This window comes from Musa acuminata, chromosome BXJ3-2, assembly GCF_036884655.1.
Source record: "Musa acuminata AAA Group cultivar baxijiao chromosome BXJ3-2, Cavendish_Baxijiao_AAA, whole genome shotgun sequence".
In the NCBI taxonomy this organism is placed as follows: Eukaryota; Viridiplantae; Streptophyta; class Magnoliopsida; order Zingiberales; family Musaceae; genus Musa; species Musa acuminata.
Window position 1 is genome coordinate 31,026,224 of NC_088350.1, and position 18,218 is coordinate 31,044,441.

At 41.4% G+C, this 18,218-nt stretch overlaps 4 protein-coding genes and 1 non-coding gene across 9 annotated transcripts; 2 read left to right on the forward strand and 3 right to left on the reverse strand.

Annotated features, from left to right (window-relative positions):
- LOC135632015 (myb-related protein MYBAS2-like) lies at positions 1-1,291 on the reverse strand. Of its 2 annotated transcripts, none has more exons than XM_065140281.1 (3): positions 1,094-1,291; positions 802-1,013; positions 1-726 (listed from the first exon to the last, which is right to left on the reverse strand). In XM_065140281.1, exons 1-3 carry the CDS (start codon positions 1,139-1,141, stop codon positions 279-281), a joined length of 708 nt encoding a protein of 235 aa, XP_064996353.1. In that variant the 5' UTR covers positions 1,142-1,291; the 3' UTR covers positions 1-278. The 2 variants fall into 2 exon arrangements, with proteins under 2 accessions (XP_064996353.1, XP_064996354.1); XM_065140282.1 differs by having other exon boundaries at positions 802-931; positions 1,036-1,291.
- Positions 1,292-5,641: 4,350 nt separating this feature from the next.
- On the forward strand, positions 5,642-6,719 carry LOC103975397 (uncharacterized). The gene has a single exon (XM_009390354.3). It carries the CDS (start codon positions 5,718-5,720, stop codon positions 6,447-6,449), a length of 732 nt encoding a protein of 243 aa, XP_009388629.2. The 5' UTR covers positions 5,642-5,717; the 3' UTR covers positions 6,450-6,719.
- Positions 6,720-9,519: 2,800 nt separating this feature from the next.
- On the forward strand, positions 9,520-10,935 carry LOC103975396 (actin-depolymerizing factor 7). Its single transcript, XM_009390353.3, has 3 exons — positions 9,520-9,707; positions 10,159-10,424; positions 10,510-10,935. Exons 1-3 carry the CDS (start codon positions 9,705-9,707, stop codon positions 10,658-10,660), a joined length of 420 nt encoding a protein of 139 aa, XP_009388628.2. The 5' UTR covers positions 9,520-9,704; the 3' UTR covers positions 10,661-10,935.
- A 2,456-nt stretch (positions 10,936-13,391) lies between these two features.
- On the reverse strand, positions 13,392-13,465 carry TRNAV-AAC (transfer RNA valine (anticodon AAC)). The gene has a single exon. It is a non-coding gene; the product is annotated as a tRNA-Val (tRNA).
- Positions 13,466-13,742: 277 nt separating this feature from the next.
- LOC103975395 (zinc finger protein GIS2) lies at positions 13,743-18,044 on the reverse strand. Of its 4 annotated transcripts, XM_065139827.1 has the most exons (5): positions 17,920-17,982; positions 17,689-17,810; positions 17,433-17,623; positions 14,723-14,812; positions 13,743-14,381 (listed from the first exon to the last, which is right to left on the reverse strand). In XM_065139827.1, exons 3-5 carry the CDS (start codon positions 17,534-17,536, stop codon positions 13,862-13,864), a joined length of 714 nt encoding a protein of 237 aa, XP_064995899.1. In that variant the 5' UTR covers positions 17,537-17,623; positions 17,689-17,810; positions 17,920-17,982; the 3' UTR covers positions 13,743-13,861. The 4 variants fall into 4 exon arrangements, with proteins under 4 accessions (XP_064995899.1, XP_009388627.1, XP_009388626.1 ...); XM_009390352.3 differs by lacking the exon at positions 17,689-17,810 and having other exon boundaries at positions 17,925-18,044; XM_009390351.3 differs by lacking the exon at positions 17,689-17,810 and having other exon boundaries at positions 17,920-18,033.
- Positions 18,045-18,218: the final 174 nt, after the last annotated feature.

Below are 18,218 nucleotides of genomic sequence, written 5' to 3' on the forward strand. Positions count from 1 at the left end.
TATCATACAGATGCCACAAACTGTTTACATTTCCTACAGAGACAAATAAGCAGGAGTTTTTACAGTAATCCTCACAACAACATGAACTTTGATCACACAGACGAAAGGTCTCTATCAAGGACCAACAATTTTACAGTAGAAATGCTTCATTGCTGAGACAGGATTCTCCTAAAGCATTTCACCTCAGTAACATGGATACAAAGAGATCGGGGACTGATAGGTCCAATTTAGAGGGCTCTCCAACGCGATGGGAAGTCGTCTGCTAAGGTAATGATCTATTATGCTTGGAAGTCATCATCATCTATCTTCCACAGAGAGTAAGAGCAGTACTCCCAGGTAGGAGAAGGCATTGTGAGGCGCGAAATATCGTAAGCTTCGTCCTTGCACTCCTCGAAGCTCAGCTCACCGATCATGTCAGGTGCAGCGATCTCATTCCAGATTTGATCCATGGGGTAGCCGCTGACAGCGGCATCATCAATCTCTCCCAACGCCGCAGTTAAGCTGCTGCAACTACTGCTGCAGTTAAGCTCATGGGCGTTCACAGCCGCAACTTCCGATGGGGGTTGACAGTCGGCGGCGAAGTTGTCGGTGACCGAGGACGACGAAGACGATGAAGGAGACGCCTTTTTCTTGCGTTCCTGCGCCTTCTTTCTCATGTGAGTTCTCCAGTAGTTCTTGATCTCATTATCTGTGCGGCCCGGCAATCGTCGGGCAATTCGAGACCACCTATGGACAGACAGGTTTCATCAAAATGGCGCTGTGCACACGAAGAACACAAGGAGGTTTAGATCGATGACGGACCTGTTGCCCCAGCGAGAGTGGAGGTCGAGGACGAGGCGCTCTTCCTGGGGGGACATGCGGCTGCGTTTGAGGCCGGGGTGGAGATAGTTAACCCAGCGCAACCTGCAGCTCTTGCCTGTTCTGTTGAGACCTACAACAACAACAGATGAAAGGAGAGGCGGGGTTAAGCAGGTAGCTTCGTCCACCCACCGTCGCCAAAGTAATCTGCCCACCTAGCCTTCCCCCCCCTCAAACCTGAGACTTTGGCTAGGAAATCCCAACGACGGTCACCGAATAATCCCACAAAGCATACCAGTTGCAGGTCCTCCTGCTCGGTCCAGGGTCCCTTCCGCATCACCATCTTCTTCTTCTCCTTCTTTATCTCCTCCTCCTGCTTCTGCTGCCTCTCACGGAGCTCTTCCACTGCTCCTCCCCTCTCCTTCCCTTCAGCTAATGGACTGCAGCAGCTACCGCACTACTCATTTTGTCTGAATAGTTTGATAGCCTTTGCTGCGCTACCCTCTTATTTATAGGCAGCCCTTTGCTGTGTTAAGTGATGTCACAAGTGTTTTTTAGGTCCTACAAAGCACAAGAGGTTACAGGACAGAATTCAATTAGTAGATACAGTCTTCCAGGTTTATAAGGGCCTCCAAATCTTATATTCGAAGGAGTCCGTTCTTTGTCCGAGTCTTAGCATCATATGATAATGATAAGATTGCCTCTTTATTGATTGTAAAGAAAGTAAGGCAGAAACTTTCTTTCCAAGCACAAATATGATTGAGAATCTTTGTGCTCATGGCGATCATGCGTCTCACTCGATTGAGCTGATGCTACGTTTGAGTGCACTCCATGGCTCTTACTGCATATTGAAGCTCTACATCATTCAGGGAAGATGAGTTTCTATTACAAATAATATCTTAATGTTCTTTTTGGATTAGATCCTGAAACCGACATTAAGTTTATTTGTTGTTCCAAATTTGGATAGGAAAACATTTCTGAGTCCTACTCTAATCCTAGTCCTACTCAATCAAAAGTACTAGTCTACATATAAATAGGATTTAGCTTAGAAGAATTTATGAATGCCTCTCAGGGGTGGTTTGGAGATTAAGAGTGACTCCCTTAGAACTTCTTCTCTATTGTTCTGTCAACATATTCTTGTCGGTTTCTTATGTTGATCTAATATGGTTGTATGCACTATTCCCAGACCACTATTAATATGAAATTAAGAGAACATATGCGATTTTTCTGTATTAATCTAACATCATATGTGAAATGACGCAACAGAGCTTTTTAGGTTAAGTTGAGACAACAAGCATCACCCATACACTGGTCAGAATAGTTGAGTTGCTTCGTAGTCCGACCTCCATGTTCCTGGGATTGCCTAACTTAGTAGGACAACCTGCCTATCTATTCCCTTCTTAATGAGTTGGCTCATCTCAAATGATAAAGAATGACCTCTTTTCTAAAGACCTGTAATGTTAAGCTTTCCTCCTTTTTGCCAAATGCTCCTTTTAGGATAAAGTACGTTTGTTTAATCTGAGTTAGTGCTACATTAACACATTAACCAGTACAATTCTACTAACACAACACGTGAGCCAGTACAAATTGTACTAACTTGAACTGTGCATCTGTAGGTCAACTATCCTCCATTCAAACAGATGTATCTATCAGCATATTTCCTTATGCAATCATTACACACTGTAAGAGGCTGTAGATATGAAACCAAGAATAAGCTGTCTATTCGGATAAGAAGAAGGGATGTGAAAGACTATGTTGAATCTTCTTGGGCTTCTAATTTACTGTGGCAAAATGGCAACTTGGCCACTCATGCTTCTGTTTCTGATCGCTGTCGGTATTGCTAAGTATCTTCAGCTTTGCATGCGCGTCCGGGGAGACGCATGTTCGTGACCTCATGGACACACACAGCTTAAGAACTCGATCTCATTGGACACGCATGCGAGCTGGATAGGGTATCAACTTGTGGCGGTTGTTTTGGGGACAGTCTAAGATATGGCCAATGGATGGAAAAGGAAGCGTCGATGTCAGTGGTGTATGTGTTGCACAACGATGCAGATTCCAAGTGCAAAGCCACGAGATCTGGTGGTTCTCTGTGAGCCACGACTTCATGTTCTTGGGCTGAGAAAGTTGCTTGGGAAAGAAACACAGGGCTACGCCGCCTGGATTTGACAGGAATGAACTCCATGGAAGTGCAAGAGTCACCGAAGAAGAAAAGCTAAGCCAACTTGACGTGGAGGCAACCAATATGTGGGCAGCAGCATGTCGACATATCTGAGGTAACAGATCCTTTATCTGCATTATAAGGAAAAGGAGGAACACTGTAGCAAGTTTGTCGGCTTTGTTGTTGGTGAGGCAGGTTGCTCACTATGCACTGTCGCGCTCAGCACAGTCTCAAAGGCCATCATGGCCATGGCAAATCTGGTGGGGAGTTTGGTTTCAGGCGATTCCACAGTAGCTCAGTTTTGTGGATCAAGATGGTGGAGGGTTCCGATTTCTTCAGCCGTCTCCATCGGGATTCATGGCGGGTTTGCTGGGGTCGAGGCATGAAGAAGTGAACCCTGAGATTTCAGCTGCGGTAGCTCTGCAGGACTGACTCACTTAAACCCTAACATGGTTCTGTTTAAAGAACGTCAGGTTGGAAGATTAAGGTCACACGTATTCTAATGGAGGCATGCATGAACATTTGACGGGTATTGGTCTTCTTCCACCAAAGCAGATGAGCACATTTATGGAGAAATTAATATTTAGATTAATTTTTTTGTTTGATATCTGATTCTGATTCTGCTCTTCAAAAAAGATGTCAAGAAGTACTTTCTTGGTGGAGAAGGTAGAAATAGTTGCTTTCTACACTAAGCTAAAGCAATTTATTCTCCAAATATATCAGTATGGCATAATATAAAGAACATTAAGGTGCTTAGGAGCAGTGCTTCCATAAACCAGAAGAAAAACCAAACTACCTCTAAAAGTATTAAGGTGCTTCGAAGCAGTGCTTCCATAAACATTAAGGTGCTTGATGGGATATAGACTCTCTCTCTCTCTCTCTCTCTCTCTCTCTCTCTCTCTCTCTCTCTGTGAGCTGCAGAGAAAGCTTTCCGAGACGATACGAAGCCTATTAAGTATGGTTGTGAAAGAAGGATAAAAGATAAAGAGAAGCAGGAGACCGAGAACACGAGATTATGTTCTGATCTTGTCTCTTTTGCGACCTCATTATGTAGAACTTCTCAATGAGAACCATGTTTCACGTATATAAAGATTAATCGATGTTGCCCATGTCTCTATACAGATAAAGATTGGGAATGGGCAAGGCTTGTAAATGGACCATTGGGTTTACATGCGTCGGCATCATCAGGCCTGGCCTGAATGCTCCTATGCGATCCATCGCAGCATTAATTCAGCATTCTTTTCTGCTTGTTGATGTGAAACTTCAGGACAGTTCTCCTTCAAAAGAGAAAAAGAAGGAATATTAGGATACTGAAACAGCAGAACTTTCACTGATTTATTCTTCTTTTTCTTGGTAACAGCATCTGGATTTGAGTTGGCAAAGCTGTTGCCTGGTTCTCAATGGAATTGCTGTCTTGAAGAAGACATAGGGATCATAGCTACACCTGCAGGTGATTAAAATATTCTGAGTGTCCAGCATTTGCTAACCCTCGGTGGAAGTAGGTGACAGTAATCGAGCATCAGGAGACGTGATCTGACTTCTTCATGAGCAGTTTCCACATCATTTCCACTTTCAAGAACAAATGCTGATCCAGGTAGCAAGGCATTACTGCATGATGCAGGTCAGTATACGACGAGATCATGGTGTTTCCATGTACAGGAGAAAGTCCAGATTTGACGACACCGCCGATGGAAAAACTTGTGACAAGTAATGAATACAATAAAAAACGCAGGAGAAGTATTAGGTAGATTGCCGTGTTACCAAATAAAAGAAGAGAGGAAAAAGAAGTGGCCAAAGACACTATGCCCAGAAGCATATGCCAAGTAGATCCTATTCCATCTTTCACTACATGAGCTGCTTCCACCAACTAATGCCTCCATTCCTTCCCCTCCACTTCTGGTCATTCTCAGTTCCCACCCGCCTCCTCGCATGGAGATCGTCTACGTCTCCGGATCGACATCGAGCGCTTCCTCTGACGCCTCCTCGCATGGAGATCGTCTACGTCTCCGGATCGACATCGAGCGCTTCCTCTGAATCGCCCGGCAATGGCCTACTGAGCAGCGGCAACAGCTGGCTTGTCTTTGAGCACATGATTTCGTCGCTGATTCCGGCGACGAGGTGATTGCCGTCCGTCTGCGTAGGGCAACGTCGAATCTTTGGCACTTGTCAACCTCTGGAATCAGTCAGCGACTTTGAGATCACTTTGCTTAGAGAGGCATGCAATTTATTTTGCCTCGTTTGTTCTGTCTTCGTTGTTCCAGTTTTAGAGAAAGCAGGAGAACACTGAATAAATAAATAAAAAAAATATATATATATATAGGGAGAGATTCATCGATGGGTTTCTTATAAATCTTGAAAAATAAAATTAATATTGCAACCTGGTTGATAAAGAAATATAAAATTACGACGATACGCGTGGATATTGATGGTGCCCAATCATATGTATGCACGATTGTCAAAGTGCATATGGACGCAGATCACGTGGTTTGAGAGAGAGAGAGAGCGGGGTGGGTGGGAACGTCACGGAAACATCGGCAAGAACAACGGTTAGAACATAACGGAACGGAACCATATCGGCCGTCAGACACCCAGGTCACATAATGACTCACGTGATATGCACGTGTCTCATGGGATCTTTCTCTCTTTTGCCCCTCCCCTCCCCAGCATATAAGAGTGAAACAAACCTTGTTCTCAAAACCCTAGTCGCCTCGCCCTCTCCCAAGAAAGATCGCGCTCCAAATCGACTCATCGAATCCTGATGGCTTCCAACCCCAGCAACGACGCCGCCGCCTCAGCCTCCGCAGTCGCCGGTTGCTCCTCCACCGACCAGCTTCTCCTCCAAACCCTCATGTCCCGCCTCCATCTTCGTCCGCCGTACCTCGACACCAACTCCTTCCTCTCCCACAGCCTCGACGATTTCCTCCTCCGCGATCGAAGCTCCGACGCGGAAGGTTCCGATGGCGACGAGGAGGATGACGACGAGGACGGCGGCGACGGGCAGCACGGCGCCTTCTTCGGCGATGGATCGAGGAACCGCCGGCTGCTCGCCAAGGAGGAGGCCAAATTGGAGAAGGAGATCGTTCGGATCGTCCACTCGGGTGACGCCGTCGAGGCCCTCAAGGCCAATTCCGGCCAGTCCGTGGCTATCGGGGACCACAACATCTGCGTCGCCGTCCACGAGGAGGTCGGGTCCGAGTACCGGGTGTGGGAGTGGCATGGCCACATCATGCTCTTCGATGAGGAGAATGGGTACTCGGCCGAGTATATTTATGGGAATTACTTCGAGAAGCTGCCAGAGAAGAAGAAGAAAAAGGGCAGAAAACAGGATGATGATGATGCGGACGAGGATGGTGAGGACATTGCCAGGATTAAGGTAGGTGGGAACTCGGGGCTAAGAGATTTGATCCAGGACTCAAAAGACTCGATCGGAAATGGGGCAGGAAGGGTTCTTCACAGGAACTCCCTGAAAGATGGATCAGCGACAAGGTAATTGTTTGTAGATGGGCTTGAAGATCTATATGACCGACCACAGTTCATTAAAATGAAATATATTTGTTTGGCTGTGATGGCAATCCAACAAACCGATTCTATTTCTGGATTGCCTCTGGTCCCCAATAAAATGATATGGAGTAGAAAATGTATAGTCACGATGCAAAATATTCTCTGAGGCATGAATTTTACAGTCTAGCTTTTAAATTTTCATATGCTTGGTTTGTTATCAGACATATTTTAAAGTGGATATTCGTTTTAATTTTCTCAATATTGTCCTATGCTGTCCATGACATTGTAATTTATTTCTAAATTGTATCAAAATGGTGGCTGCCAAACTGACTTTTTTTTTTCTAATGGTAATAATGCTCCTTGTTATTGTTTCTTTTTAATATAATGAACTTATTAGTGATGGTGTTAAATTTCTATGCATTATCATCGATTAATGGTTGGGGGCGTGGGGAAAATTTTCTATCTATCTGTTAAGTATGCTTGCAAATTATGTTTGAAGATTAGTACCGTAGTTATTCAGACCTATTGAACAACTTGTTTGGTTATGTTTATTTATTTTTTTTCTCGTTGATGTTTCTATGATTGTTATAATAAGCATTATGATGTTTGGGTGGACAAGTTATTACACATAGGGACTTTTTCTTGGTTATGTGACAAGGTTCCAATCAACTTATGAAAAATACTTTGTTAGGCTATGAACCAGGAGGGGAGAAATCACAAAGATAATGATGATGGAAATTGTGAGTGTTGACTACGTTAATGCCACTCAAAGATTGAAAGTTTAGTGTTATCTCAAATATCCATCTAAATATCAATCCAGTAGATGTACCTGAAATGGATATTTTGGTTATATTTAGTCTAAATAACATGATTTATGCTTCACCTTGCATGAACGAGTCATATGTATTTACATCATTTATTCTGTAAGTATGACTGACTTGCCTTTTAACAAACAAGAGTCTTCGCAGCAGATGCGCCATAGATAGGCAATTAACAGAAATGAAAATATGAGAGTTGAATCGGAATGGTGATATTTAAATGTCCTCTTCTTACTCAAATTTTTGGTGTTCTATAATTTGAGTGTAAATTGATAAATTCTATTGCAAAACAGTCTTGCTTTCCTAATATATTTTTCAGTGAGCAAACGTGACATTTACGCCACTTGACATGTGGATGCTTGGATATTCATAGCCTGATGCTTATTTTGAGGATTTTTTGTGCTTGAAAGATTTCTGGCAAAGGGAAAGCTTATGCCGCACCGTGCAGTTATGCATGTCTTTATGGCTATAATACTATGTGGAAATTTACTTAATATTGTTTAGATAAGGTACATTGTCACTTATAAACAGTCAAGATTTGGTTAGCTATAATGTTGAATTTGTCATTTCTATGCTTTTTATGGTCTAGAAGTGCCCAGGAAGAATTTTTCGAAGACATTAATTAACACCAGGAAAGTTGTTTCGGATGTTTCTTCCAGAGCTTCTTGTACATTTTTATTTCTTGAATAAGTTCCAGTGCGATTGTTCAGTTGTCGACAACTTGTTTGATTCTTAAAAAGATAGTCCTTTGGTAAATACAAAACTGGCTTAGTTGACTCTAAATGCTACATTATTGGTGACATCGGCCATCTTGTATGATTTCAGTGTGAGACGTTTGCTTTAGATTTCAGTTCTTTTTAAGATATTGGCATGAATAGCTAACATCCTACTGCGCTTTCCTGAGATTGGATGGAAATGGTTCCTTATGGTGCTTGTTTTCTGCTTCTGTCACTAGAAAGTGTTATAAGTGATGTATTCTTTTTTACATAGGAATATTACTACTTTTCATTTCCATTTTCTCAAGTTTTGCGTTAAGGTTAACTAAGTTCACTAAAATTCCTTTTGCTAACGTTTTTTTTTCTTTTGGATATATCTCTGAATTAGAAACTTATTTGCACTCTTGATATGAGCAATGTAATAGCTAATTATAGATTATCCATGAAAGTGAAACATCTATATTTATTTATTTTGATGTCATTGATTTTATCAATAGAAATATGAAAATAATAGATAAAAAGAATAATTTTAACAATCTAGTTGGTGATTATGGATGGCGTCGGTAGTGGTAGACAACAATCTCGTTGGGGGTCACAAGTGGTTCTTATGGATGGTGGAGAGTAGTGACGTGATATAAGCATCGCTTTGCATCTATGTCGATGCCAATGTAGTTGTTGAGCGGTCCTTTCATTGTTTTGCATTTACGTCAGTATTGATCCAATTGTCGAGCGATCCTTTCGTCGTTCTACATCTGCATTGATGTCGATGCAGTTGTCGAGCGATGAAAGGGTCATCGATGCGAATGTTGAGCAATCCTTTTGTCACTCACAATTATGTCAACGCAGATATAGAGTGATGAAAGGGTCGCTCATTATGTCGACTTTGTTGTAGATACAGAGCAGTGTCGCTTTATATGTGTATCAGTATCGATGTAGAGGCCAAGCGGTCCTTTCATTGTTGTTCGATAACTAACGTTGACGTAACGAGTGATCCTTTTTTTTGCTACTCTGCATTTGTGCTAGTATCGCCGTAGTTGCCAAGCGATCATCATCTTGCTCTCCTCGTCTACATTAGTCACTCGTGGCTCTTAGTGGTGTCATCGTTCGTAACCGATAGATGGATCTAGATATTTTATTTTCTTAATTATAAAATTTTAATATAATTTTTTAATCTAAATATTTTTAAGTCTAACAATCAGAATTATAAGTCTGTCTAACTATAAGTTTAATCATATATAATATTGGAGATCGTGAACTAGATATGCTATTTTGCATGGTTCATCATGATCGTCAAAATCTAAAATTCAGAGGGCTCGGATTTAAGCGCACCGCATCGTCTCGTTCGTTATCAAATTCGATCCTACATTCGCGACGCTTGGCGGCTTTACTCGTTGCTTGCCAGATTGTTTATTCGTCAGCACGAATTTCCGCGTCAGAGGACTACGTGCGTCGTGCGGCGACCGCGACAGGTGGCGCGAATCTCCGCGTAAGACGACGTGCTGCGGCGTGCGATCACCCCCACCACAGTATTTCTTCCCAACAGCACCCGCCATTTGCTTTCCCAATTCCTTGCTATCGCCGTCCCGCCCCCTCCGTCTCCGATCTCGAAGCCTTCCATTCCTCGTCCAAGTCCTCTCCAGGAGCCCTAGATTCCCTCCAGAGGCCCAATCGGTGCCTAATCTCTCCCACTTTTTTCGCCAATCTCCGGAAATGGTACGACTCCCACCCTTCACTTCGCCCTTACATCTGTTTCTTAGATGCGGAGAATCCCATCTTCCACGGTACTTCGATCCTGGTCATTTAGTCTGATCGATCTGGTAGCATGTATGAGTAGTATTTGGTATTGTTAGTGTTTAGATCTGGTTTGATGTGAGATCGTAATCGTTACATCGACTGATCGCTCTTTGTTTCTGTAACTAGCTAGTCTTCAGTAAAATATTTCTGCATTCAAAGTGGTACGGTTTATAAATCTCTGATCTGTACAACACGCTGTGATCTGACGTTTATGGTCAGACAGATCTATCACGAACTCCTTGAAAAAGATCATCACAGACAATAATGGATTTGATCGAGATCCAGCGGCATCCTCTTCTATTTAGTTTCTACGTTTTTGGATCTATCATCGCTCGATGGGAGTCTTCATGCTTTCTACCAATGGTGGCAGGCGAATGCAGCGTCAGGGATGGCTGTGAACGATGATTGCAAGCTGAAGTTCTTGGAACTGAAGGCAAAACGGACTTACCGCTTCATAGTATTCAAGATTGACGAGAAGCTGAAGCAGGTTATTGTGGAGAAGGTCGGCGAGCCCACTCTGGGCTACGACGACTTTGCTGCTAGCCTTCCTACCAACGAATGCAGATACGCCGTCTTCGACTTTGATTTCGTCACTGAGGAGAATTGCCAGAAAAGCAAGATCTTCTTCATCGCATGGTATTCCCTTTCATTTTGTTCTCCACCACATCCAAATTTACACTCTGCTTGTAGATGCGAGGCACTGCTTGTTTCTTTGCTGTAGGTCACCCGACACTTCTAGAGTGAGAAGCAAGATGCTTTATGCCAGCTCAAAAGACAGATTCAAGAGAGAATTGGATGGGATCCAGGTGGAATTGCAAGCAACTGATCCTACCGAGATGGGACTTGATGTCATTAGAGGCCGGGCCAACTAAGTACGTATTACTGGTATCTGCAATGGGAAATTGCTTCTTGTTAGTTGGTTCTTGAAGGAGTGTTTATAGTTCTGGTTTGCTGCTCAACTCATTATGTTGGTTGTTCTCTATAATCGTTTTGGTGGTGTCTACAAACTAATATCCTTTGATAGTTTCGGGAGTTATATGGGTAGACCAAACCATTTTTTCTTTCAGATGATGTTATGTTGGTTCTTTCAGCAACTTTGGTATGCTTCTTGCTTCTTATTTCTTATATAATTGCTACATTTCTGTCAGCTAATGTTTCTATGATACATATGCAAATAGCTACAGTATGGCAATCTTGTCCTTTGTTACTGTTTGCTTCCATAATCTTTCAAGTCCTTGTTCACTGCTTTATTTTCTAGACCTTAGATGAATTCATTATTACTAACTTCAATTTATTCATTTTGGATTACGTGGTTCTAGTCGCATCAAATTAATTAATGTGTTTGCTAATCGAGTCAGGATAATCCAAATAGAAAAAGACTTCATGGATGTAGATTTTATCTCACATTAAAAGTTAGAGAATAAACTTTATTGTTTATTGAGCTAAATGGACTGTTGTTATTAATTTAGACTAAAGTTTGGACCATATGATTCTCGATGCATCAAATTAAACCAGTCAATTTTTACTTTTTGGTAGGTTTACGTTTTAAATATTAAAATTAATTTGATGTTGATAGAAAGATGTTTAATTCAGACACTTTGGTGGTTTCATAGCATGAATTAGCTTCGAATAACCTTAGGGCGGCTGATGTAATGTGTAAAAAAAAAAAGTTAAGATGGCATGGAAACTCTCCTCCAAGTATGAAAGTTAATGCTTCAGCTAGGAATGCTGAACAGCCGAAGGTTGATCTAAGTTCTCAAACCAAATTGTGGCAAGTTGGTGTTTTGTTATTTCATTAATTAGCATGCGATGTTGAAGTAACTGTAATTTGTCCAATAATGTTAGCTGAAGTTATAACATTTTAAAAATTACCATGTGCAAAATGAATGAATCAAGTAAATGAGGCTTACCTATGAATAAGATGAGAATAAATAATCTAAAACAGTAGGAATGTCCTGTTTTAGCTGAGACATATAAAGTTAGTTGCGTGAGGAAAACATAATAGATCTATAAAATGTTACACAACAGAAGTGTGACAGTAGATTTTGTTTGACATGTTGAGGATTTAGAGTCAACCTAGGTTCAATATTAGATCTGGGTTCAGCATAAGTCTCGATGTCAGGAAGCAACCGAGTTTGGTTGGGCTTCCTAAAAAATTGGATTGAGGGCGTGTTCAACAAAGGCTTTTCTGCTTAAGTCGGTAAAGGGTTGGAGGATTCAAAAAATGAGCGAGCATCCTAATAGATCTCAAATGATGTACCTAAGACATATAGTCACTTTTGGTAATAGATTGGAGGATTTAATTCACTTAGCATGGCAGTTGCGTGGTATCATCTTACTTGGAGGTGAAGAGTCAGCTGAACTGTCGGGCGATACGGTTAGTGCAATTACGTGTTGGATTAATCTGCTGGGATGGTCAGCCAACGTGTCGATATGAGAAGATATTCGAGTTGATGCTGTGTTGGATGATGACATGGCATTCGATCACCCATGTGTCATATCCCCTATCAAGAAAAAGTTAAATAATTTTAATTACTTTTATTTAACTAGTGATATTGTTATCAGAAAACTATACCGTAGATAAATATATATATAGCCAATGATGAACAGTTGAGATGTTATTTTGTTATTTTTGATTCAGTTATTTATATACGGCCTCTGCAAACGAAAGCCTTCAAAGTTTGTCTGCATGAGGTGCAGTTGTGTATGTGGGCAAAATCTTTGTAAATGCAGTTGCAGAAACATGTTTGCTACATCCACGTGAAGCTGTGTCGAAGTATGTATCGAGCTTTTTTTCTGCAAATAATTTTACTTGAATTACTATGCTTAGACTGATGGGACTCCGATACCGATATCCTAGTGCAAGAACTTGTGCAACAGGCAATCTATTTGCTTGCTTTCAAAATTAAGATGGTTTTTTAGCAGTATAATTATATTTGAGTATGCCTACAGTCTACTTTGTTCTTAGAGTTATGAAAGGCATTTTCTATTTTAATGATTGTGGTTTAGTTATTCTTTCAAGTTATTACAGATGTAAGAAAACATTTAGGGGCATTCGATTACCAGCAGCTGAAACTACCTGCAAGTATTAATCATAGGCAAAAGAAAATGTTATCGGCAACGGTTATTGAGTACAACTATGTAATATGGAATATAGTTATTTAATTTTGACTTGTAACCCAGTTTGTAGGTGCAATATGTAGGAATCTATCGTAGTATCGTAGGGGAAGTGTTTGCAAGTGTACTTGCTGCCTGTTGCGCATCATATTATCAACAATTCCATGTAGCCGAGCATTCAGATATTATGGTGTCTAATAACAAACTCACGACAACCATAAAGCCACACCTCACAGGCCACGCATATGATCCAAGGTATTGGAGTACTGTCTTACCCAACTCCACCAATTGTGCAAATATGCATAACGGAGAGGAGAGAGATCAAAGGCTTAATAATACTGTGAATGCCATCAATTTGATACGGTGACTCTTTTGGAAGAGAAGCCTACTGACAGCCGTATCCTGATCACTACTAATCCAGTTTAACCAGTAGCACACTGCGATACAAAAGCTTGTTAAAATAAAATAAAAACAATCTTATCATTTTGGCGTCGCCCGGACTCGAACCGGAGACCTTCAGTGTGTTAGACTGACGTGATAACCAACTACACCACGACACCCCGATATGATGAATTTGGCTTTTATCATTATATAAATTATATTTTAAGGAAAAGAACTACAAAGCCAAGCGACGGACTCAACAAGCATTCTGCCACCATCACATGTTGACACATCATTCTAAACACGATACATTTATCACCACCACGTGCATGAAGCTGTTCTGCAAACTACCATCTTGTTTCATTCATCGGAAGCCACTTATTCATCACCGACGATTTTAGGAAGATCCAGCAACTTAAACGCATCTATAAAGAAAGCACCAAAAAGAGTTGCATATCTGCTCAAGCACAAAGATGGCAACTAGTAATTATCCAATATTCTGTTAAATCCACAATCAAGTAGCAGGGAGGTCATTCGCAATACAGTATTTCTCGAGCTTCAAACAAGCTGAACTATCAAAACCGCCGAAATCCACGATCGAATATCCTTCCCGATGGGCACTCGAAAGCGACATGGCCACGCCCCCCACAGTTGCCGCAGATAACGATTCCAACACAGTCCCGTCCAATGTGACCTGGCTGGCCACACATGCGGCATATAATGTCGCGTAAGGGACCTCCATGGACTTCAGATGTCAGGCTTGCCTTTGGACAATTGCGCGCTACATGCCCTGAAACATTACATAGGTTGCATACAGGATCGTTCGGGCAATCTCGAGCAAGATGGCCAGTTTTGCGGCAGTTGTTGCAAGCTTTGTCGTTGGTACACTCGGCAGCAATATGACCTGGTTTGTGGCAGTTGTTGCAAAGCCGAACATCGAAGGGGGCGAGTCCTGAGCCTGTGCAATCACGAGCCAGGTGGCCCGTCTTGTTGCAGGTGTGGCAGACAGGTTGGTTGCTGCACTCACTGGCAACATGTCCAGGTTCCTTGCAGTTCCAGCACAGGGTCTTGGCAGTGCATTCTGCTGCAATGTGCCTATTGCCAATAAATTGATCAACAGAGAGCAAAAATGGCCAATGGAAAAAAAACTAGCAATTGCTACATTTAAATGCTCTACAGCTCAAACTTAATTGGCTTCACATGCTAACAGAAAAGTTTCATAAATGATTAGCCAAGCATCTTCAAACTGGTAACAGCCATTTTATATAGATGAGGATAAAAACAAAGGAGATATATGTAGGTCACATTCGAGTGAAACTAGCATCTGAACGGTAGGTCACGATTTCAAAAATGTACATGTTAGATGACAATTGCAACTTGCAGTTAACACACTGCAATAATAGTTATGCTTTGGTTCAAGTCAGAATTGTTTTTACCCTGGAAGTGAACAGTTGTTGCAGACCGCTACATTAGGACAATCTCTAGCAAAATGCCCCGGACGCTTGCAGTTATTGCACAAATAATCCCTGGAAGCAGTTCAGAACACAAAACATTCAGAAGTTACCGAGGAAATGGGATTTGAGGAAGTATTATTCTACATGAACATATTTTAATAGCATCACACCCATATAACATCCTTCTAAAACAACAAGAAATGGCTGTATTCTGTGCCCAAATCTTCTGAGATAGACATAAGACAGTTCCAACAGTAAACGCAATCAACTGGCAAATCAAGCTCGGGCTAGTCAAACCAAGTAAAATTTTCAAGAAAGCCACATGAAAATTCTCGTTTTATAATTTTTTTTCACAAACAAAATAATTCAATTTAGGTAAAAATCTCTATAGCCATCTACACCAGAGCAGATATATGGAGTAAATATGCACAAAAGACACAAATTCTTTAATGCAACATTATTGACCATCCCAAACTTCAAAATGACAAGATATCAAACTAGAAGAGCACGACAAAGATGCCCTTCACATGGGAACCAGAGCAATGGAGGAAGAAGAGGACGGTAGCCGAGACAACGAGAAGGCCATTCACATAGTGGACTGACATGGTGGAGGAGCACCGGTTTCCTCAGAGAGAGAATTTTATCAAAGGAGAGGTTTCTCACGAAGTGCAACTTTACCTCTACTCCTCTGTCGTTGGCTTGTTGTTAAAAGTGAAGGGTACTTGGGATGGTATCCTACTTTGCAAACATTTCAATGCAATAACTGATATCAACGAACTAAGACAAAAGTCAGTCCAGGTAGGAACTGAAATAGACAATATACCTAAGGAACATCTAAGATTTCAAAAAATAAACAATAATGATAAATCCACTAGGCACGTCATTCAACATATCAATGAAATGACTTTGTGAACAATATTAAAGTTTATTCTCTCAAGAAATGATAAATAGTTATGATAAAATAATCTCAAGAGTGAGATAAACTTCTGAAATCTCAAGTATCAGAAGCAAATCGATCTAAGGCTTACGTTCCTAAAGAAAAAGGCCCCGGTTGATGGACTATCCTGATGCTACAGGGATGTAAATGTATAGACCTCACCATGAATGAGTCTAGCACAGCAAAGCTGGATCTCCCTAGATGTCTTCTGACAATGAAACAATGTCGTCTCTCTTGATATGTGCATAACCAAAACAGGTGACAATGTTTCCCACAAGTTTATGCCAGGTCATAAAAAATAAAGAGATATGAAGAGATTATAATAAGAAAAGATAATATGCAATAGACTCAAAAGCTGATCATCCTTATTCTCTTAGGGACGGCTACTAATTTCTTCCTAGAGATCAATTAACAAACAAGGAACCATCCAAACTAGCCCACTTATGATTTTGATTAACAATCAGATCCTGTAATGTACTAAAATAAATAACAATCCAGAAAAAGAAACTGTAAGCCAGATGGGCATTAACCAAAAAAGAAAGCGATTGCCAACTAGAAAAGCAAAGGATCTAGCTTTAACACAATACTCAGAAACAATAATAAACTAATCAAATAAACAGATACGTGTGGATGATAATGATAGCCACCATTCCTTGATGGTCAAAAGGCTATGTCGCTGCATTGATTCCCCAGTGTCAGAAAAAAATCTCAACTCTGATAAGATGAGGTCAATATAATTTGAAGGTCCACTAGCAGACTCTTGGGCTTGGACTCATCAATCCAAGAGCTGTTGTCTAACCACCTGTCTAAAACATTGTTAAACTCCACAGCAGGTATGATCATTTATAATGTCATTAATTGCCTCCTGTGCTGTTGCCTAGGGACTGACTTCAACCGGCCACTGGTGTCCTGTCATGATACTTGAATATAAAGGCAACGATAGTACCAGCACTGACCTATAGCAGTGGATAATGTGTATGCAAAGGACCAGGGGCGAAGAAGAGGCGAGTTTTATGCAAGAGCAGGATGATGAGACCAACAAGGCTACTTGCAACTGAGCAAACAGACCCATTTTCAAGATATTTGCAAGCACATTGATTTGCAAGAAGTAGGCATTGAATTGCATGATACTTTCTGCATCTAGCCTCCTTGCAGACAACCAAACACCTGCAACTGGGCTCAAGGCTACTTGCTGCAAGTGCAATGGCATGATGTTTAGTTGCAGACAAGCAAACTGCCCTTTAGTAAAAGTTAATTCTAGCAATATTTGTTTTTTATCTCATTGTCAAATATTAAATCATCAGAAAACTGCAATGACGAAAGATCTCAGTCAATGCAAATTCTAAAAAGAACATATTAGTTGAATGGGAGAACCTTGAAATTTACATTAGACAATCAAAAAAGTGCTGAAATGTCAAATTAATAGCCCTCATGAACACCCCGAGGTTCTATATTGTATGGAGAACCTGGGTTCTCATCTGTACAACATCATTAAAAAAGATCTTCGATAAAATTAAAGAGAACTGTTTCTGGCAATTTATTACTAGCAAGGTAACTTTGTAATAAACAAGCAGAAACTACAATCACCCACAGAAGACTTTGAACACCTTTAACTGTAAACGAATTGTAATCCCCACCTCATCTCAACTAACAAGCATGACTACTTCTCCTGACTTAAGAAAATCGACAACAAAGAGTATTACACACAAAGAAAAGCAAGGAAACGCCATAATTAAACAGATAAGGCAAGCAAACCTGTAGCTGCGTCGCTCACGTCTATATGGGGCATCACGATACGATGGCCGCTCCCTGCGGAACCGACGCTCTCCGGGAGGGCTCCTGCTTCTCTCCTGACTCATGTTCAAATCTCCAGAAAATGCCGAAGAATCTGAGACCAAAAAACCACCGCCCGTTCCGCTTCTCGCTACCTCAAATACACCGCCTCCCTGTGCCCGGATCCAGCCAAAGCATAAAGAACAACAAAAACACAAGCGAGGGAGTAAGAACGAACATTCTAGGCCCGAATCCACTCAGAAGAAAGCACGAATCCGTCCGTATCCTCAAGGACAACCGATCCAGAATGCAAAACCGAAGCTTGTTGAGGAAGCATCAAAGAGATTCGAAACCCTAATCCTACATCGAATTCCAGCACGCAGAAACCGGAGCTATAACATGCCAATCCGAAGAAATCCAACCCGCACTCCTACGAGGAAGACCTAGAAATTAAGAAAGGGATAGATACCGTGCCTCTGAGGACCGCTTCCCAGTCGCGGCTGATGGGAACGAGACCAACAGATCAGAGAGCCAAAGGAAAGAGAAGATGCGGAGGAGGGCTTTAAATAAAGGGACGGAAAACCTAAATGCGGAGGCTGGGTGTTCCTATGATTTGTCTGCCGAAAATACCCCTCGGTGTTGCGACGAGCGTTGGGGGCAATTTAGTCTTCTAACGATGTCAAATTTATTTCCATGGGTGTCCTTCAAAATACGTAAGACTTCAACACGGGCAGTTTTTTATGGTACATCAGATGATGGACGTGATCC